The 22,222-nt window shown below is 37.7% G+C and overlaps 1 protein-coding gene across 1 annotated transcript in view; it reads left to right on the forward strand.

The window, feature by feature from the left end:
* The window catches only part of LOC115929339 (probable ATP-dependent RNA helicase DDX31), a 34,676-nt gene extending 13,128 nt beyond the window's left edge, over positions 1 to 21,548 (forward strand). The window contains exons 9-16 of the mRNA XM_030998135.1: positions 873 to 1,165; positions 2,127 to 2,297; positions 2,701 to 2,760; positions 3,337 to 3,387; positions 3,961 to 4,100; positions 4,985 to 5,169; positions 5,887 to 6,061; positions 21,205 to 21,548. Of these exons, the coding sequence (XP_030853995.1) occupies positions 873 to 1,165; positions 2,127 to 2,297; positions 2,701 to 2,760; positions 3,337 to 3,387; positions 3,961 to 4,100; positions 4,985 to 5,169; positions 5,887 to 6,061; positions 21,205 to 21,352 (1,223 nt within the window). The 3' untranslated portion in view covers positions 21,353 to 21,548. The remainder of the gene's footprint in view (positions 1 to 872; positions 1,166 to 2,126; positions 2,298 to 2,700; positions 2,761 to 3,336; positions 3,388 to 3,960; positions 4,101 to 4,984; positions 5,170 to 5,886; positions 6,062 to 21,204) is intronic.
* Positions 21,549 to 22,222: the final 674 nt, after the last annotated feature.

Consider the following 22,222-nt stretch of genomic DNA (forward strand, 5'->3'; position numbering starts at 1 on the left):
CCTGTAAATGTTGAGAGATAGCATTTCCCAAACTGATAAGTTTTTTGATACTACAAATTCTTGTAATTCATATGCCCTTTAATTCTTCCTATGCCACGCAAATAATCTCTCTGTACCACATTGTATAGAGATATCGACTGCTTTGAGGGGGCGGGCTGTTTTATAGGCTCAATCTTTAAACAGACTATTGACGGGTAGGCGGTTATGAGGGCACTTTTCCAAAGACTATTGACTGGTAGGCGGGTATGAGGGAAATGGCTAAAATCACGACTGAAATTCCGACCAATCAGATGGCTAGATTTCTAAAGAGAGGTAATATAATATTCATTATGGGATAGATATACCAAAGGCTCCAAGATTATTTGACTGCATCTAGTGAAAGATTAATCTATACCGGTGTTAAAGGGATTGCCATGGAGCCAGTCAAGATAGGAAAATCAATCCTTCTGTCAATTGGTGCCTATTGTTTTGTGCAAATTTTCATGTGTGGTAAATGAGTGACTGTGCAGAGAAGTAAAGAAAGCAACGAAAGAGTTAATGCCAGTACTGAAAACTTTGGTCAAAGATATGCTTACATGTGTTGAATGTTCTGTGAAAGTTTGGAACTCATCTGGGGGGTGTTTCACATAGATCCTAAGTTGAACTTACCTCTAAGTTGGACTTAACAATTATGGAAAGCCGTTAGCATCTATGAAAATGTTTTGTAAAATTTATTTTAGAAGGCATAACATATTGATTCAAATCCTTCATGATTTCTATTATCAAGGAGATTTCATGGTCTTGATGTGGAATTTATAAAAAGTCTAAAAAATTTGAATTTGCACTATTGAATATATTTTATTTTAAGGCTACCCCCCTGTTGTCATCTTTAGGTGTGAAACGACTCGCAAACATCACGTTGAAGGACCCTGTTTTCATCGATGTTGCAAAACACCAATTAGACAAAGCGTTGCCTCCAGCGCCATGGTCGGCTTCGTCTTCATCAACAGAAGAACAGCTGAAGCCTGCAAAGACCGGGTCACAGGCCGAAGAGACTGGTGAAGGAGAGATTGGTGAAGATGCGGAGATGTTCTCCGTTCCAGAACGCTTGAAGCAGCAGTTTGCGATTGTACCCAGCAAGCTTAGACTGGTGGCTCTCACAGCCCTAGTAGCAGGCGGGTTTAAGGTATGTGGGATAGTAACATGAATCATTTAAAGCCCCTCTGCACTAGTTTGGCCAGGAGGGATTAGACCTCCATGAAAGGTCACTGGCAGGTGGTTATCTCATCAACTCAGCTCTCAATTAACATTGAAAAAAAGAGGATCATTGGGGACCAATGGTCACTGATTAGGCATCTATATAGAGGGAGCAAGTAGCTAAAGTTGTGCAGTGGGGCTTTAAACAGTGCATTGACTTTGTAATTTCCAGTTTTTGGTTTATGGTATCATTAAGCTGCATACTGTATATCAAATCACTTTAAGAAGACAAGGCCTTAAATAGGTCTTAGTGTTTAACAGTGACTGCTTCGGAAATGTGAAACAGTATCCCCCTTTCTATTCGAGAATTAGTGTCTTGTCAATTTCAAAAGATCCCTTAAAACATACTTCTTCCCCGGTAATGCTAAATGTTTTATTCATACTATGAGTTTTATGTTTCTCTTCACAGTTCACCCCCTGTTATTTTGTAAGGGCTATGGTACTGTTTGTTTTTAACACTACTAAACAATCAATATCGTAACATCCTGATGATTTGATATGGGGGGGGGGGGTGGGGCTAGCAGTTGATAATATTTAATGACTTTTGAGGTTTAAGTCTAGATGATTTGTTATTTGTGCAATTGGTAAAATTTTAATACCCATCAACATTGATATGATACACATACATATCATTCATAATAGAAGATAAAGAACATATGAACCGCTTGTGTGATTGAATTTAGGTAGTGTTTTGTGTCATTCACATGAGAAATTTATAATACAAACTTGTCTGGCTTTGTAGCATACCAATTTCTGAATGTGAAATTATTTTAACCATTTCTACAGTCTTCTAGTTGACCTGTTCCGAATCAAAACTGTCACAGTAATTATTACTGTCCTAAATTGTAAAATATGTAATTTAAAAAAAAAAAATCTTTTTGATATTTTAGAGTCCCTCGGGATGTAAGATGCTGGTCTTCCTCTCAAGTTGTGAATCGGTCGACTTTCACTACACACTCTTCCAGGCCTGCAAGGGATGTTCCATTCTCAAAGAGGATGGGACAGCATCAAAGAGAGAGGGGATGCCACTATTCAGACTTCATGGCAGTATGTCTCAACCGGTAATTATTTGGTTTTAGAAATGTTTATATTCTAATATTATAGTTTAATAATATAACAATGATTACATAAGAATATGATATTACAGAGTATGGTGTCTGATGATACATGAGTACAAATTTATTAATTGTGTAGCATTCACAATATAAAAGATTAATGTTCTTGCATGTATTCATGTTATTTTTATAACTGGAAGAGAAAATCATGATTTTAATGTGAATCACTATGCCAGATGTGTTGAGTATACTTCAGTCTACTGGAAATGTATGTTAACCCTTTTCCAACAGGAACCAGGTTTTCCTGTAATAAGCCAATGGGAATTACAGAATTCAGAAGTCAAAGGGTTAATTGAATATTGATTTTTCTCAAGTGGCTTAAATCATGTGTTTTGTGTGTATTTTACAGGACAGAATAAAGATGTATCATGCATTTAGTGAAGCACGGAAAGGCGTCCTCTTGTGTACAGTAAGTCTTGCTCTTATTTAATGGTATGATATTAATTTTACTAATCAGCATACGCTAATAAAGGCTACCTTATAGATAGTGTTGCACAGTGAACTGTTTGAAGCTACTTTTAGTGATCCATAGTCGGGATAACCCCAAAATGACAACACCTCATGGTTTATCTCACTGAATGTTTTATATCATGATGGTGTAAAAGATTTCCTTGAAATTACAGTTTTAGGAAGCAGAAAATAATCAAGCACGTATGAATTTCCTCATGTGTGGCACTTCAACATTTATTAAAAGACAGTGGTACTGAATAAATGACAAATAATTTGTCACTTAATATGCAGTTGCACTGTATCTTAAGTTTTATTTTCTTGTGCCTTCAAAGTATCACAAGTGAAAAGATGAGATTGATAGATATTATATTTCTATGAGTGCAGATGAGTTGTGCACACTACTCTACAAACCCATAATGCAAATCAGCTTGGATGAAATTGGAATGAACTGAATATTAATGTTTGTGTTAAACATGGAACTGAGAATTGTTACAAAGCATGTTCCAACCCCCTATTACCTTTTTGTTTCTCATAGGATGTGGCTGCAAGGGGGTTAGATCTGCCAAAAGTTAAATGGATTGTACAGGTAAGAAAGAGAGAAAGAGTTACGGTTTACAATGAAAGAGTTAAATTTACACTATGTAACTCACAATTGATATGTACATTGTAAATGTAAGAGATTTTTAATCAATAGGTACATGGGAAAATTGACATTCATGTATTGAAGCGTTGATGTTACGTGTTCAAAAAGAAAGGGATTGAAGAGGCTGATGAGAGCATCTGATATATTGGTGGAGAGAAAGGGAGTTAGAGAGGGGAGGGGAAGGAGAGAGAGAGAAATGATGGAGATTTATATACATGTACCCTGAAACCTGTCTATAAAGACCACCCAAGGGAGACAAGAAAAGTGGTCTTTTTAGGCAGGTGGTCTTTATGTACAGGTTCATTGAGTACATGTTTCAATGAGAAATCTTTTTCAAGGGAAAGAAAAATGTGGTCTTTGTAGACAGGTCGTCACTTAAAAGCAGGTTTGACTGAGCAAATAAAGTCACAAAATATACAAATATGATAAGAAGGACAACCGATGATGATATTAATGAATTCAGTAAATGCTTGGAAAAGTACCTCATAGCTTACGTTTTCTGTCTTGTGATTTTAGTATAACATACCAGGGTCTGCAGCTGACTACGTTCATCGTGTCGGCAGGACAGCTCGGATCGGTAAAGAGGGACAAGCCCTACTCTTTCTAGCCCCATCAGAAGTAGAATATATCAGGATACTGGAGGAACAGCAAATCAGGTGAGCTTGATCAACTAATAGTGTTCAATGCTTGGTACTTGGTTGGGTAATCCCTTTGGCAGCTCCCTCAGGAAGCTATACTGGGATGGTAGGTGAGGCGAGTAACTACAAGGAGTGTCATGAATTGCTGGAATGGTGTGTGGACAAAGCACTTGTTAGTACAAGTAAAAACCAAGCTAATAAGCTTATACTTTACTTACTTACTTTAATTGTTTTAAGCACATTTTTTGTTTTTATTGTATCAGCACTCTGATCAGTATTCTGTAAAAGCACTTAATATGAACGATTATTAGTATTTGTTATTAATGTTACAGCTTAAAATTTGGATACCGGTATGCATTTCAGGAAATAACCACAAACCTACTGCCTTCTATGCAATCAATCGGACTGGCAGAGTAGGAATCAGTATCTTAACCCAGGCTTAATGTTGTACCCCATCATCTTGAAACATCTCTTAATATATATATTTATATATATATATATATATATATATATATATATATATATATATTGTCCCATGTTATGAATATGTTTTAAATTTGTATTGACAGAAAAAATATGTTGCAAAATCAAAACATAAATCTCTTTTGAATGGGGCATTTTACAAGATGGAGGCAATGACCTGTTTATCCTTGGAAAGTTTATAACAGAAAAGGAGGGGGTTTGTCCTGAGCCTTTCATTTTGTTTGTGTAATTTCTCCATTTAAAATGGTAATCTTGACAAATAACTATCTGGAGTGAAATAAAATGATGGTTTTGGCCATAATGAAGCACATAAACCAAGTCAGTTTGGAAATACGCTGTAAATAAGACATTTTATTGAATCAATCAAGTTGTTTCAAAGAAATCAATAATTCATGTATGGTTTGGTTTCTTAATCTTAGAATCAAAGAGCAGCCACTGGACGACATCCTGTCCAGCCTGATGACCTCCGAAGCTCAGGACTTCATCCATGGACAGTTCAAGGGTCAGAGGCAGCGATCCGTAGAGGAAGCGGCTACCAACCTCCAGCTGAGATACGAGAATCATGTCCTCACTAACACAGCGCACACACAGCAAGCTAGGAAAGGTAAGCTCTGGGGCTGCTCATGGGGAAGTAAAATCTCTCTCTATTTCTCTCCTTCTGACTCTCTCTCTCTCTCTCTCTCTCTCTCTCACTCTCTCTCTCTCTCTCTCTTTCTCTCTCTCACTCTCTCTCTCTCTCTCTCTCTCTCTTCTCACTCTCTCCCTCTCTCTCTCTCCCTCCCTCCCTCCCTCCCTCCCTCTCTCTTTCCCTCGAGACTCTCACATTTTCTCTAATCTTTACCATGGACTGTATGGCACCATAGCTGCAAACCATTTCTATTTTTTCGCCTTTAAGATGTTGTTTTAAATCCTATATTCCTCTCTTTTTCTGAAAAATTCTGTATAAAAGTATTCAAAATAGAGGCTATTTTGTATTCCTAATTTTGCCTTGAGAGATTCCTAATTTTTGCTGTGAATGGTTCGCGCGTATGGATGGCACATTCGCTAATTTCAAAGTTTACATTTATCTTTATTCCCGAAAATGTTTTAAGAAAGAGACGGACAGAGAAAAAGAGAGAGAGAGAGAGAAAGAAAGAGAAAGAGAATGAAATAGTAAACAGAAATAGTGAGCTTCAAATGTTTTGAGAGAGACTATTTTTATTTTCCTTTTTTTCTAATGCTCTGAATCTCAGGAATACTTTAGCTCTTCTCCCTTTCCTCTTATAAACAGAATAACACTGAATTTATCATGAGAGGAATGTTATCTTTGTTACCTTCACAGCATTTCACTCCTTCATCCGTGCGTACGCCACATACCCGTCATCCCTCAAACACATCCTGCACATCAAGAAGCTTCACCTGGGTCATGCTGCCAAGAGCTTTGGACTGCGAGAAGCGCCCTCTAACATCCATGACAGGATAGGCAACACCAATGGAAGGGGCACCAAGAGAAAACAGTGAGTTTTTATACATTGTTTTGTACATGGTTTCTGGGAATTATTTCGCAAAGCTGTCATATTAAAAGTTTGCAAACGTTTCAATGGGAGGGATGTCAGCCATCTTGAATGAAGAAAATACAGGACAACACTTTCAAAGTGACTCCGCAACATTGGCTCGGATTCTGAAACAAAATCCTGGATTTAGCTCATGCTGCGATGATAATTATAAACCTTTAGGTCAGTCAAGAACCCCATTTTTTTAAAAGCGATCTCCTGTCTGATTATCAAGATATTTATGATTAGAAATCAAAATAAAATTGTCCTTTTTCCCAAAGGTTTTTATAACACTACAGTCTTTTGGGTGAAATGAGTATGGTAAAAACCAGTCACTCAAAGATTTTTAATTCTTTGAGGCACTTCATGATCATTTTGAAGCGCAATTTTTTTAGGGCTTCAATGTGACATCATATCACAGACACTGATAACACGTAGGGTCATGCAGCTCAGATTTATCATTGTTGAGCGATGCCTTTATGAAAACCTCTGATTCAACAAGATTAATGATCCTCGCAGGGTGGATAACATTAAAATTTAGACATCATTTAAACATACACGATACATTTGTTTGTTATCTTCACAAATTTCTATCTATACAGATTAATACTTTTGAATTCTATGTAATGCTATAAAATCAAAAATTAAAAGAAGATGAAAATCCAATTCTTCTTCGATTATCTCTCATCAAATATTGAAATCATTTTAGAAATTCAAGGAAAATGACATTATTTATGGATGTCTTCGAAAATAGGTAAGAGATACTGGTAGATATCTTGTCGGATTTTATGCCTCTGCTACAAAGTAGCCAGAGGCATTATGTTTTCGGGTTGTCCGTCCGTACGTCCCGTTCTCATGATCGCGTTATGTGAAGAACTGATTGATGGATTCCTGCCAAACTTAGGTCATGTATGTATCTTGCTAAGCCAATGATCTGATTAGATTTTGGGGTCACAAGGTCAAAGGTCAAAGATCACAGGGCTCATTATGTATACAAAAATAGCTCATGATCTCCTTATTATTAGAACCAATATACAAATTACCGTCAAACTCAGCTTGTAATCACAATATTCTGAGAACCTGATAATGGATTACAATTAAACCGTAGTCTTACAGATTGCTTCTGTTTTGGTTTGTTAAATCGCGTTAGGCGTATGCATTATTTTTGACTTTGTGCAGTCAAAGGTCTAGTTTCAATTCAACTTGATATATATGTACGTGACTTGAAAACAATCAGGTGGGTTCATTCAATATTGAAAATTTCAATCAGAAATACTTTTCTAAATTCAGAGATTCATTAGAATTCAATCAACGGATTTTCATTGATAAAGCATTAGGGGTGAAAATGTCAAAAGGAGAGGATCCAGAAGAAAGGAAAATGGACAATTTCATTATCCTTTTGCAAGTTGTGAACAAAATATATCTAATACATGTTCAGTGCTTGTGCTTAAAAATGTATGCTTTTCATTAAAAGAGGCCACTTTTTCTGAACCGTGTGAGGGAAATTTTAATCAATTTAGCATCGGAAGTTGCTATCCTTTTGGCTCTATACAAAATGCAAGGACACGCATATTCTATTTATATGAGTTTAGATTAAATGAGCTAGGGGTTTTTGTTAGGGACACACTGATTCTTTTTGTGTTTTTACACAAGGTGTTTCATTATTTAGAGCATCAATTAGTTAAGTGAAACTGTGGGAGATGACAAAGAAATAATTACCAATTGTATTTTCACTGGTGTATTTCCATGATATCAGGGTTGAACCCACAAATATGATTCTAATCATGGATGCATTCATGCCTTTTTATTTATGCGAGCAGAAAGTGGGTTGATGGAGAGAGTTTGACATTTTCAGGCGCATTTATTTTTTATATTCTGAGAAATTGAGACATTATCGTGCACAATTTTATTGTTGATAATGATGCTAGTAGTTCATTTGAAAATTGTGCAGTGATGACATCTTCACGTTGATCCATTTTGAGTGGGTAATCGTCATCTTGCTTGGCTGTGGACTGAGGAAACAAAGAGTTTTTCGGTTTTTGGTTTTTGTTTTTAATGAAGTACCTGCTAACCACACCTGGGTTGAGAAAAGAGGGAAAGGGAAGAAAGAGAGACAGAGAAAGGGAGGGAGAGAGAGAGAGAGAGAGAGAGAGAGAGAGAGAGAGAGAGGGGAAGAGAGAGTAAGAGGGGGAGGCATTGATTTGGTTCAAAATTTCCAATATTTTTCAGAAGAAATTGTACACAAGAGCAAGACTTTTTGAATAATTTTCAATTACATTTTTAACACTTTCCCTACCTGAGACTGCTTATATAGATACAGATACTAATATGTTTTGTAAAATACAATCTTGTCTTTCTCTTAGAAATGATGAAAATTTTTATGAGTGATTCAGTTAAGATCAATTAAAGTAGTAAAAGAAGATGAAAGACTGGTGTGATGATTTTTCATGTCTGTGACACAAGTTCATAAACTAAGTCGCTCTCTAGGGGTTAAGTGAGGAAATAGATCTTTAATCAGTTACTGATTATTCTGTTCAAAAGAGATATTTTACCTGCGTGCATCGATCGTGATGGAGGACGTTTTAGTAACACTCATCTAATTGGCCTGGTTCCATGGTGTAAGTTAAGAGATGGTTCAACCTTCCATGACTATTTCATCTTGACTAAAAAATAAAACCCATTCGACCATGGAATGCTTTTTGCCATTATTGCTATTAATTATTCCTCCAATAAAAAAAGATACTAGAACCCCCAAACACTCTAGCTGATAAAATACATAGTCCATTGTTCCCTTCATCCTTGGTCCTTTATATGAGCCTCCAAAACAGCCTCATCAACTAATACGGTATCATCAATAATTTTGAACAATTTCTAGACATTTATTGTTTGCGATACTCTCTGGAGCTGGTGTCAATTGAGCTTCGCAGATTACAGACAATTAACTCCTCAGATATAGAGTCAAAAGGGAGGGCAGATTAATGAAAATCGGAGTGAGATTAATTGAAATTATTTGACACGATTGATTGAGCGTTGAGGTATCGGCCTTGCCTGGGATTCTTGAAAGTGTGTTGGTGAGTGATAGATTACCACCTATTAAAATTGAACGGTGCTTCTTGATGGAAATCTGCACTATGAGGGTGACGTGATGCGATTGGCTGAGTCTTAAAAGATGCATAGGCAAGCATTCAGGGTCAATCGACATCAGAAGCAATTTATTTGATTTGAAAACGATGTGTGGGCATCGCTTTAGAGGACATGTTGAGATTGGTTTTAACAAGTAATATGCTAATGGTTGCTGCTTTACGGCTCCTATTATCGACGGTGATAGTTATTCTTGTGATGTAAGTGTGCCCATGGAGGAGTCTGTGTTATTCTAGGATGGTGAAAGGGAGAGAATGGGAAAAACATTTACAGATTGGTGGTCCATTGTGCTTGCTCAGAGGGCATTGTTTAACGTTGAATAGAGATCTCTCGTGCGTAGCGCGCCCACCGTATGTGAGGCAGCCAAAGGTACGGGACCGGCGCTCGTGCGGAAACCACTACTGACGTCCCTAAATTGTCAGCACCAATAACTGTAATAGGCTGTGATATAAATGGTTTGTTTATAGAGGGGAAGGAGAAAAGGAAAAGTGGGGGATTAGTATGATTAAGGAATTAATATATTCATGGACAAGTTTGGGTTTTTTTCTTCTTTTTAATAATAGACGGTAGTTTGATGGATTGATTTTGCTTGGTGTTTGAGAAAGTGCAGTTGAGATCAGGTTAGTATAGGCAGCATGTCCTAGCAGTATTTCTGCAGAGTGTTAGTTATGTGTTAGTTTTATAAGGCTAGATATCAATGATTGTTTTAAACTTGCAATGTATTATAATAATTATAATACAAAATTTAAACAGACATTTATATAGCGCAGCTACTATATGAATATACCGGTACTCTACTGCACCAAATACAAAGTATAATATTATCACCCCTCCTATAACGGAGCCGCCATTATAAGGCGCTGAAGCATTCAAGGAATTTCTTCCTTCCTGTACCCATTTACTTCACCTGGATGGAGGGTGGCAAATGTAGATTAATGTCTTGCCAAAGGACTTGAGTTCCAGGGTGTGACTCGAACCACAAACCATGTGATACACAATCTGTTGAAGCATCTCCTACATTACTAGTATACAAATGACAAAAAGTAGGCAGAGAGAAGGAGAGAGAGAGAGAGAGGAGGAGACAGAGAGAGAGAGGAGGAGACAGAGAGAGAGAGAGAGACAGAGAGAGAGGAGGTGAGGTGAGAGAGAGAAACAGACAGACAGAGAGAGAGAAGGAGGGAGAGGGAGAGAGAGAGCGAGGTGTTGGGTAAGAGAGAGTTGCACCAAGATGCTTGTATTTGATTGTCAGGGTCCACAAGGCATCAAGCTTTGTTTATCTTGAAGCCCTGGCCAGCTCTGTTTTTTTTTAAATAAGTTCATATTTCTTCACATATCTTTGAATTTGTACTGATTTTTATTACGTATTCAGAACTGAAAAATGCAACAAAATGAATTGAAACGAAAGACAGAAATAGAAATTAAGAGAAAGAGAGAGAGAGACAGAGAGAGACACACAGAGAGACAGAGATTGAGAGACGGAGGGAGAGAGAGAGAGAGAGAGAGACAGAAAGGTGTTGGGGAAGAGACAGAGAGAAGAGAAATAGAAAAAAGGAGAAATATCACAATATGAAAAAGGGCAAGAGAACAAGGAGACTGAGGGCAGGAAAGGACATCTCTATGCACTCGTTTACTCATCTGCTAATTGGCATCATCCATCGTTATGAAGATGACTTTCAGGGGAATAATAAACACCAGGGATGTATGGCACTTAGCTCAAAAAAGAAGAACAAAAAGAAGACACAATTTATAAATATATATTTGTGCAAAGTGAGATGTGTTTTTAATCATTGAGCCTAGAGTCACATGAGGATTTGAGGAGTAGATTGAATGGGATGTCCCAAGAAAAGAGAGGAGGCACTCTTAAGAGGACGATTCAAGTGTCCTTTGGATTGGGAGTACCCGGAGTGGAAGATGCCTTGGTGCCGGTAGCCTGGGGCGGGATGGAACACGTAGTGAACAATGGACGCTTCTTCCTTCCGTTGTCACGGTGTGAAGTAACAACTTACCCACGATAATATTTGTGATTACTGTCGTTCCTGTGGGAGAGGGATAGGAGACTGTCTGTCTCCCTCCCCCCCCCCCTCTTTCTTGGCTTTGCCAGGTCATACCCCAAATGGGTCACACCTCTGCCAAACGGATTCCAAACCAACCAATATCCTTACCATTTCAGTATTTTCAGAATAATTTCATTTTTAGTTTAGTTTATTGTCGCAAGACTCCACACTTACTTTTTATGGAAGGGGGTCGAGATCAAACTTTTTTACAATCTATATGCATGAGCCCTTTATGAAAACTTTTTGTTTTTTAAAGGGGGGGTAGGGGTCTGGACTTTGATTTTGGGCTTTCAGGTTTCCTGGGCACCTGTTAGCGTCGAGCCCAGATTACCAATCAGGACCCCGTCTTGCGCTTGTGACTGGGGTATCGGATTTAGTCCATTCCTGCACCCCTTCCCCCTACAACTTTTTGTTCTCTATCTCTTCCGCTACTCTTCTCCTTCGCGTTCACCAGGATGATCATAATGAGCAGGATAATGCCTTTCAAACGCAGGTAGGACTCAAGGCAACCGACAGTGATGTCACAAAGGAAAATAGCAGAGATGATGATTGAACAGAGTGAGAGAGAGACAGACAGAGAGAGATCTCTAAAGGGGATTATAATTGGAATGAATACAACTGTCAAAAGAATTGACTACCAATTTTTTATTTTTTGTCAGCATTTGCCTCTCAGATTTGTTTGTGATGGCTGATATTAAGTTGGGACAACATTTGGAAGAAGTGTACAATTACAAGCCATTCCTAATTGTGTTAGTGGCTTTGTGAGTTGCTTGGGAGGCTTATTTTTGTCGCGATGTTTTTTTGATGTTGTCAATTTGTTAGCTCGGTAATGGCTTTGAATGTGATTACACTACCACTTTACTTTGTTAATTTGGTGTGATGACGGAGAAATTCTCGCAGGTTTTTGTATTGATGGGGGGGGGGAGAATAATGCATGTTGTTTGGGAATTCTTTTACAAATGGATGAAATTGTATGCTGATGAAGGAAATGACTTTCAATTTTATATTGGAAGGGAATTTGAATGTTTTATGATAGCTTATATTTTTGTTTCCGGTTTATCGCTACTTCAAAATGCAATTTTATTAATTGATCAGATTTGATACAAACTAATGTCAACATAATGCATCTTTATTCTTTTCACAGGGAAATTATACTAATTGTGGTTCTTCTCTGTTTAGTGTTTATATTTTGTTGTTGTGGCGGTAGTTTTTTTATTTGCCTTCTTGTTTTCTTCTTGTTTTCTTGGTGTTCTTCATTTTGTTTGTTCCGTTTGTTAGTTTCTGTTATAGATATCAAATTTATTGGGGTTGATGCCACATTGTTGAATCACAATAAAATTAGTAAATTATTTTACAATGTTACTATACCTTAGAGAGTTGATGGTTGTCTAAAAGCAAGTATTTCGAAGGGGAATAAAATTAGAGCAGTTTCAAATGCTTTTTAATGTAAGATTATTTTTAAAAAAGGCTATGGAAATGTCTTTCCATGTGAAAATTTCATTCCAGAACAAAATGAGAGTAAATAGGTTTTACTTACATTAACATTTTGCAAGTTAACATTGTTTTTATATTTATTTAGGAATTCAATTATTAAAAGACTTTACCCTCTCTTTTTGTTTTTCTTTCAATAAAGTTTGTCAGGATACAGATTATCTAATCTAATTGAATCTAAAATTCAGCTAAATGTTGTACAGAAGAAATACGTGTTAACTACTAATGAATATGAGGTTATCACTTATCAGCCCATAGTTCTGTAAGCCCTAACTCAAATGCAATTTTGATCGCACCTGAAACTGTCGTGCACCTTTAAAAACTGTTTTTATTTGTCATCTGCATGAGAATTATTTCCCGTGAGCGAGCGATTAACCGGTACATAATAATAGCTCTTTCTTGAATGAAACCATCAGAATATTGAATTGTAAATAAAAGTTTAATCCAAAAGGCAATTTTCCATGTGCGTTCATTCGTTAAGCATGTTGAAAGCAGCAATGAATATATCCATGTAAATAAACTTCATTGCAAGGCATGAAGCAGTTTTTGCTGTCGCACACGATCACATATGGAATACCTTGCATAAAGGGCACTGGTTTAGAATGTCGTAATTCAATTTGTTAAATGCCTTCTTTTCAATATTTTATTTTCACCCTACAAAAGCGTGAAATGAAAGCTGACAAAGTGATACAGCATTTTGATGCATTACTGAATTTCAAGTGATAAGTGATGTTTTTCATTTCAAAGGCATCGGATTGTCATTAGTATTGCATTTTTTGACCTTCCATGGAGCCCTTTTACATTTCACTACCGGTAAACAAATTTTGTTAAAGAACAATGACAAAAATGATTACTATTTTATTGCAAAAAGATAATCAATTACATTCTGAAAACTCAGACTCAATTTTCAATTTATCACACAATGGGATTAGTACACTCATAGTCATACATGTAGTAGTAGTAGTAGTAGAAGTAGCAGCGGCAGAATTTGAAGTAGTAATATTTTATCTGCTCACCAAAATTTTATTTCAAACAAGAAAAGGGAGGATTAGACATTCATAATCTTTAAGAATTATCTTTTTAATTAAAGAAAATTGAACAATTGGCTATTCAAAGCAAGTACAGCGTTATTATGCACTACCATTTAGTTATGATGTTCACAGAATTGCAGAAAGTAAAGAAAATCAAAAAGGTAACATGTTAGAAATACATGGAGCAGAAGGAACGAGATAGCTCTAGGAAAGGGCTCTGATACAACAACAAAAACAAGACGAACAAAAAACAAAGTGAAAAACAAAATGAGGCAATACACAAAGTGCATTTTATAATATAACCAAACTTAAAAAAGGATGTTACCAACACAAGAGTTTAAAATAATCAAATGACAATTCTTTTTTCTATCATCATTCCAGTCATCATTTTCTTAAGAGTGATTTGTATTCACATTGGACAGTTACAGTGGTTTATTGCAGTTGTCATTTGATACTGATAGGTTATCCTATACCAATCCAACCAAAGAGATAGTGGATTGAGATTTCTACTAGAACATCTTCTTCTCTCAGTTTTGATTGAAGCAAAGGATATTTAATCTTTCTTTATGTTAAACAGGGCATTGTGGATGCTTAATTGAGAAGGGATTAGTAAAATGGATGTATTCTGAAAGTATACAAGTTTCTTCTCTTTTTTGTTGTTGTCATTTTTGCTTCGGACATTGTTATGTGATATCTCTCTCTCTCTCTCTCTCTCTCTCTCTTTTCTCTCTCTCTCTCTCTCTTTCTCTCACTCTCTCTCTCTCTCTCTGCACTTTGTTGGGTACTTCTCTCTACACATCTATCTGTTTAGCTCTATCTATTTATCTGTCTACATGTATCTATCTATCTCTATCTATCTATCTACCTACCTCTATCTTTCTATCTATCTGTCTATCTGTCCATCTATAACTATCTATTCATCTACCTATCTATATATATATATATATATATATATATATATATATATATATATATATATAGCTCTTTCTATTTATCTAACTCTTATCTATCTATCCCTCTATCTTTTTCTTGTCTTTTCTCCACCACTTTAATTTGCAAGATTAATCAATCTACTTTCATTGTGGCAAAATAAATGCTCTTCTTTTTAGTTTTTAGTTGTCAAGACTCCTCATGTCAGACATTGGCTTGTAAATTTACAATCATGTTTGAGTACCAATAGGTCATGAATTACATTGTAGATAATGGTGATGTCATGGCCAGTGGAATTTTTCAGGTGAACCTTGGGCAATGTCATCCCTTTTGTGACTCTGAAACTAAGTAAATCACAGAAAATTAGATGACCAATACATCAGGAAGTTTAATCATATTTCTCTCACTCTACTGTACTGAATGAGTAGGATAATATATCTCATTTCATGATTTTCATCGATAGTGTGTTGATTTGATTAAAATGAATTGAAGTGTGGTGTTCTTTATTCACAATACATGTTTGTCATTCGCATTCAAGTTGTCAAAACACTCACTTTAATTTGGCATTGAAATTTGTCCACCACACCTTTTTCGCTGACAAGCCTCTGCGAGAGAGCATTTGTATTTAAGTGCAATATTCATTATCAAAGACTTGATTTATTTTCCCTTTCATGTGGTTTCCTTTCTTCTGTCTACTGCAGCACACAGGGCAGGAACTAAGTGGCATAATGCGATGATGGTGATAACCAGATAATATCAGCTTTATCGTGGCTGAAAGGTATTTCAAGAATTTTCTGACGGAGGAGAGAATCGCTCCGCGCTCGGAAGAATGTAGCAAATTCAGCGAATTTAGCGGATTTGCGCTCTCGAGGGATGATGCGTTGCTATTTTGTCTCCAATTTGGGGGAGCAACGGGGAACGCTCTCCGCGGCGGCGGGGATTTGTCTCGTGGTAGCTGTGCGCAATGCATTTATAAAAGTCATCTCTAATCGCGGGGTTTGGCCATTGATTACCATTCCTGCTGGGCTCGGTGCCCGTCGGAGGGGGAGAGCGGCGTTTAAGTTCTGATCCCCATGACAAATGAGAGTTGTTATTATGCCATTAGTCACCTATTCAACGCTCCCTGGTGCCCTTATGCCACGGTATCGTTTGCCGATTAAGATCCTTTCAGCCAGCGCTTGCCACGGAGGAAATGTACAATCATGGCATTATTCCTTACTCATTACATCTCCTTATTCTTTAATTTCCACCCTTTTTTATTCCTTCACTCTTTTGATGCCTGATGCACTCTTATTTTCTAGTTTTCCTATATCTTTCTCTTTGCATCTCTCTACCTCTCTCTCTCTCTTTCTTTCTCCCTCTCCCTATCTCTCTCTGTCTCTCTCCCTCTCTCTTTATCTTGTCCCTGTCTACTCTCTTTCCTCACTTTTACTCTTTTTCTCTCTGCCTCTCTCTCTCCCTCTATCTGTCTCTCTCTCTCTCTCCCTCTCTGCCTCTCTTCCTCTCCCTGTCTGTCTCTCTCCCTTTCTCTCTTGTATTCTACTTTCTTTAGTATCATATTTCTCTAATTAAATTTGAAGCTGTAATAAATACCTGACAAATCATAATATTTGTCATATCCATTTTAAGTATAATTTCATATTTCCATCTCTTTATTGGGAATTTCAACTCCACTATCATCATGATTACTAATATTTGTCTTTGAGAGTTTTATGGTTCTTTATATTGTCTGTCTTCTCGTTTTGTCTCTCTATTATATTATTTTCTCTCCATTTTTTTCTCTCTCCAAGCCCTCCCCTCTCCATCTCTCTCTCTCTCTCTCTCTCTCTCTCTCTCTATCCCGCTCTCTCTATCTCTCTATCTCTTTCTCTCTCCCTCTCCTTCTCTCTCTTTTACACTGTTTTTTTCTATTATTTGTCTCTCCTCCCTCTGTTTCTGTTTCTTGCTCTCTATTTATCTATCTCCTCAATATCTGCTGTCTTGCTCTATCTCTCTCATTTTTCTCTCCATGTTTACTGCTCTCTCTCTCTATCTCCTCTTGTCTATCTTTCTACGACTATCTCTCTCTCTATTTTCCCCGTTTTTTCTCTCTATCTTATCCGTTATCTTTCTCCCTCTCTCTCCTTTCCCATCTCTCCACCACTTTCTCTCTTCTCCCACTTATTTCTCTCCCTCTCCCTCCCTCCCTCCCTCCCTCCCTCCCTCCCTCCCTCTCTCTCTCTTCCTCACTCTTTCTCTCTCTCACTCTCTGCCTCCCCATTCCCCCGTTGCCATCAACGTCAGTCTCAATGATAACAGATTGCTTGAGATTAGCCGCTGATATTTCCCCCTCTCCCATTGTACCCCCTCACCACGGTGGTTTTTGCGCTGCGTCCAAGCCCCCCTTCTTTTGTTAGCGTAACCCACGTACCAATGGACAACCCCGGGCAAGCTTAAGACCGTGTATCAGAGCTCCAACGCGACAAAGCACGCCCGTTTTTTCCACCACTACCCAAAGCCAAAGCCAAAGCCAAAGCCAAGTCTCTCTCCATCTCTTCGATTGAACTTGGAGGTGTCTCCAATTTGCCAGTGTGAGAAGTCCGACCAGACGCAAGAAAGTCCTAAGAACAACATGGGGCTGGCTGGAACAGCTGTGTGCCGTGCTCCCCACACATGTCACTTTTTTCTAATAATACGTCTGTTCCTTTCCTTTCCACCTCCTCTCGTAATCCAGGTCCTCTCCTATGGAGTATATGGGCCACCAATTAAAAGACCTGTCAAGTTCCCCCCTTTTAAAAGATCCACAGACCGGTAAATTCGCCCTCTTAAAGTGGTCGCAAGCGTTGGTTGCTCGATCTCTCAGCGTAAATTTTGATGTTGATGTCTTGTTTTGTACCTGTCAGTGTTTGAATGGGGGTCTTTGACAAGCATTCAGCCCGACCGTTCCCCCTTCACACCGTTCCCCCCTTCACACCCCTCTTGGCATCTCTCTTGACCTCTAGGGGCTTTTATTAAGTTGGATATGTCATTGCTACATAAATCCTGTCTATACTATACATCTGAAGCTCTGCTCAAATGTATATTTTGTCTTTCTCCTCTCTCTCTCTCACTGTGTGTGTGTGTGTGTGTGTGTGTCTCTCTCTCTCTGTCTGTCTGTCTTGTCTCTCATTATACATCTCTCTCTCTCTCTCTCTCTCTCTCTCTCTTTTACTCTCTGTTTCACTCTCTGTGTTTCTCTCACTATCTTTCTCTTCCTCTCTTACTATCTCCCTCCCCATCTCCCCCCTCCCCATCTTCCCCCTCCCCTTAATTTCTAGGTCATCAATTGAAATAAGACGTTACAGAGAAAGCAAAAGAAAAACATGAATATAAGGCTGTTTAGATGTACCATATGTGCATTGTAAAGTGGAAAATGGATATTGAATTAATTCACTTTTTTTATTTACTATTTCTAGTTTAAATACAAGTAAAATACATGATCTCTTTATATCCTCATTATAAACCTTTGAATTTTTTGTGCTATTAGACTTCAAATACTGCAATTTTGTTTGTTTGTGTGTCACCTCTGAATATATGCCTAATGTAAACAAGGCTAGAAACAAGAAATTGAGTTGTTTTATTTTTCCAGGGGGGAAATGAAAATTACCAGTACATGATAGATTCTCTGAAACTTTTTGCTGTTCACATTTCATCCTTTACTTTCTTATTCAGAAAACTTGGGGAAAAACAGGTTTTGATAAAGGTAAACAGGATATTTAAACGAGAGAGAGAGAGAGAGAGACGGAGAGAGACAGAGAGAAAAGTAGAGCAACCTTTTGAGTTGAAGCAAACTTCAAGTCTTTTCTCTCTTTCTTCTTTCTTTTTTCTGTCAAACAAACAAAAACTTGTTAAAATTGGACCACTTCTTCATAGGAAATATCTGATTTGAAATGTGATGTATGTAACACTATCATTGCTGTACTCTCCGTCATATCTCATATGCATTCCTTGAAATCGACTTTTCTATTCTCCGTCACTAAGAGTATAGGATTGCTTTTGTTCAATCTAAACTTGATGCGCCATGGAGAAGTAGATTAGTTTTTACATAAAGTCATGATATATCCCGTATCCTTTGTCTTGTCTCTGTGTAGCGTGGATGCTTAGTTCAAAGGGAATGCAGTAAACCATGTTTCGGATTACACAATAACGTTGACGCAACGCACAATAGAAGTTGTATCTCGTCCTCCGTCTTTTGCCCGGAGGCCGTAAGTAATATACTAAGACACAGCGTGGAAAGAATTCAACTTCTTCGGGTATAAACTCCTCGCAAATATCTCGTCCTCTTTTCGGGGGTTTCTATCTTTTGCCCCAAGTTTTTTTCTCTTTTTCCTTCTTTCCATTTCTTTTTGCTATCCTGCCTCCACACCTGATTTCTGTGTTTTTTTTTCTCCCCCTCTTAAAAAAAAACACGAAAAAATGGAAATTGAACCATAACAAGAGAGGACCTGTAGCTGGCGGGCATTTCCTCTTATGCCTTTCAGTTCTCACAAAAGTGCGCATTACATTTATGCATAGGATTACTTGGGCTTTGTGGAGTGGCGTTTAGGTTTACAAGGTAGCGACAATGGGAGCTGTCTTTGTTGCACTTTGTGAGCGAGGGACTTGGACTAAGGCAACAATTGACACCAATACCACGCTCAACAGGAACCACTGGTTCAGGTTAACAGCAGCCAGAGGGCGGGAAGTCACTCAGGGGAATAGCCTGGTCAGAGAAAGAGAGAGAAAGAGGATGAGAGAGAAAGAGAATGAGAGAGAAAGGGAGAGACGGACAGACAGACAGAGCCGTGGGAGAAAGAGTATTTTTACAGATAGAAGATGAAGTGTTCGGACAGTAAAGAGATGGAGCCTCTATTTTGGACTCTTGAAAATAACCAATATATGGTGGGAATTTGGATTAAGATGGAGATGAAAGATATATGTTTTGGGGTTCTGATTGAATCAGAAGGAGTATATATAAACCTTGTAAGAGAGAGACAGAGAGAGAGAGAGAAAGAAAAAAGATCTGTAGAGAGAATAACAAAAAAAATGAGATGAAACTTTCAGAGATATACCAACTATCCTAGATGAAAAGTCAGAGTTATATCGAGATGAAAAGAGATTGATGTATATTTGATCTTCAGAAAGTGAGATTGCAACAGTTATAGACCAAAATAATTAATTAAGGAATTTGTTCGATCTGATTGAGCTGTATTGGTTGCAGAGTGTGTGGATAATATTTGCAGAAATATTGGACATATATCTCTTTGCTTGGAAAAAACATATATTGTTAACACAAACCAATCACAAAATTGCCATGAAACCAACCTCACTTGGTAGTGAAGACCACAAACAAGCTGATATGTCCTATGTCTGTACAAAATGTCAATAGTTTGACTGGTTAGTGCTCTAGACTAACCTGACCTACATGCTTACCTAGTCACATTCTTCAGTCATTAATTGGTGCAGAGAGGTTGAGATCGTTGTATCAAACTTTACTTTTCTCCTTGAAGAAAAGAAACATGTCATTGCCTCTGTTAGAACCCATACCAAAAACAATACCAGTCAGAGAGAGATAAGACTGGGATGGGGTATCAAAGGCATCGTTTAACAATGTTAAATCTGAGATGCATGGCCCTACATGTTATCAGTGTCTGTAATATGGTATGATATTGAAGCCCTAAAAAAATTGAAACAGAAAATATCAAGAAGTGCCTCAAAAAAGTAAAATATCTTTGAGTGACCGGTTTTACCATACTCATTTTTCCCAATAGACTGTCGTGCTATGAAAACCTTTTGGCAAACGCAAAATTTGGTTTTGATTTCCAATCATAAATGTATTGATAATCAGACAGGTGATCAGCTAGTTAAAGTCGTGGAGTTCCTGACTGACCTAAAGGTTTATAATTATCATTGCAGCATGAGCTAAATCCAGGATTTTGTTTCAGAATCTGAGACAAAGTTACCGGAGAGAGTATGCTCCTTTCCACATTAAGACCGGTATCAAAAGACGATAACGAGTTTGGTCTTTATCAGCAGGTGGTCATTATGTACAGGTTGCATCTGTACAGGTATCATTGACAAATAGTTTTTCAAGGAAAACAAAAAAATGGTGGTGTTTGTAGACAGGTGGTCTTTTTAAACAGGTTGTTGCAAAAGTAGCTTAAACTGTCTTTCAAAAGTTGGTCATATATTAGTAAGTGTTGATTCTTCAAAATTTTGGTCATAGTCAAAATAGTGTGTGATGCTGGTTGTAGGGTGTTTAAAGTTTTTGTTTGCCACTTTCCACCCAGGTGTAAATACGCTTGAGCACTAGTTACTTTGGCAGCTCGGCTATGACCAGGGTAATATGTGTAAAGCGCCATGAGCGTCAGAACCTGACGGATACCGGCGCTATATCAATAACCATATTATTATATTAATTGTTACGCATTTTCCTTTTTTGTTTATCTCTTTTCCAACCCAGGAACAGTATGAAGGTGAGCAGTGTATCGGAGTTTGACAGTGGCCTGGATGAATCAACACTGATGCCTTCCAAGAAGCAGAAAGCCGATGCTAAGAAGAAGAGGAGAAAACTCATGCTACAGGAGAAACGACCCCACCCACAGAAATGATACTGATTCGACGTGATAAGGAAGATGAGAAAGAGACTTGGTAGACAACTGGTTGCAAAAATACTTAAAGCCTTCTTGTACTTTATATTAAACTTACACTCATATCTAAGCAGTGTTTTGTCTGTTTGGACTGAATTAACAGGGGAGTGTTTCACAAAGACCAAGATCGACTTTAAGTTGGAGTTAACTATGGCAGGCTGTTCATGCCACTGGATGCTCTCACTATTGATCTCTCAATTATGATCTTTAGTTCAGTCCAACTTAAAGTCAATCTTATTCTTTGTGAAACACCCCCCAGGTGATTTAACACAGAGGTAACGCCCTTCTGACTCCAGACGTTTTGATCTCCTGGGGGCCATTTCACGAAACCATCATAAGTACAGGTTCATCGACATCCCATTGAATCGCATGGTAAATATAATACACACATTTCAATGAGTTGTCGTCGAACTTGTACTTACAACGGTTTTGTGAAACGCTCCCCTGTATGCTAAGAAGAAGAGGAGGTACTTAAGTAACAGGAGAAAAGCTTGTTCACCAAGAAGTGATGTGGATTGAGAATTACTCAAGAAAGTCAAAGATTTATCAGTTGACAAAGAGATAAGAAAAAGGCAACTATTTCCAATAAAGTTGTGTGTACTGTAAGTATGTTTAAAGTATTTACAGTATCTATGGTATAGTAGAGGTGTTGTGATCTAGTGGATAATTCATTGGACTGTGGATCACAGGGTCCGTGGTTCGAGTCCCATCACAGCATAATGTCCTGTGGCGAGATATTTATCTAAATTTGCCACTCTCCACCCAGCTGTTAGGAAGGAATTCCTTGAATGCTGTGAGCAGAGTCGGGGTGAGCGCGTTGAGCACCATGCA

This window comes from Strongylocentrotus purpuratus, unplaced genomic scaffold (genome assembly GCF_000002235.5).
Source record: "Strongylocentrotus purpuratus isolate Spur 01 unplaced genomic scaffold, Spur_5.0 spur5_scaffold_4, whole genome shotgun sequence".
Taxonomy (NCBI): domain Eukaryota; kingdom Metazoa; phylum Echinodermata; class Echinoidea; order Camarodonta; family Strongylocentrotidae; genus Strongylocentrotus; species Strongylocentrotus purpuratus.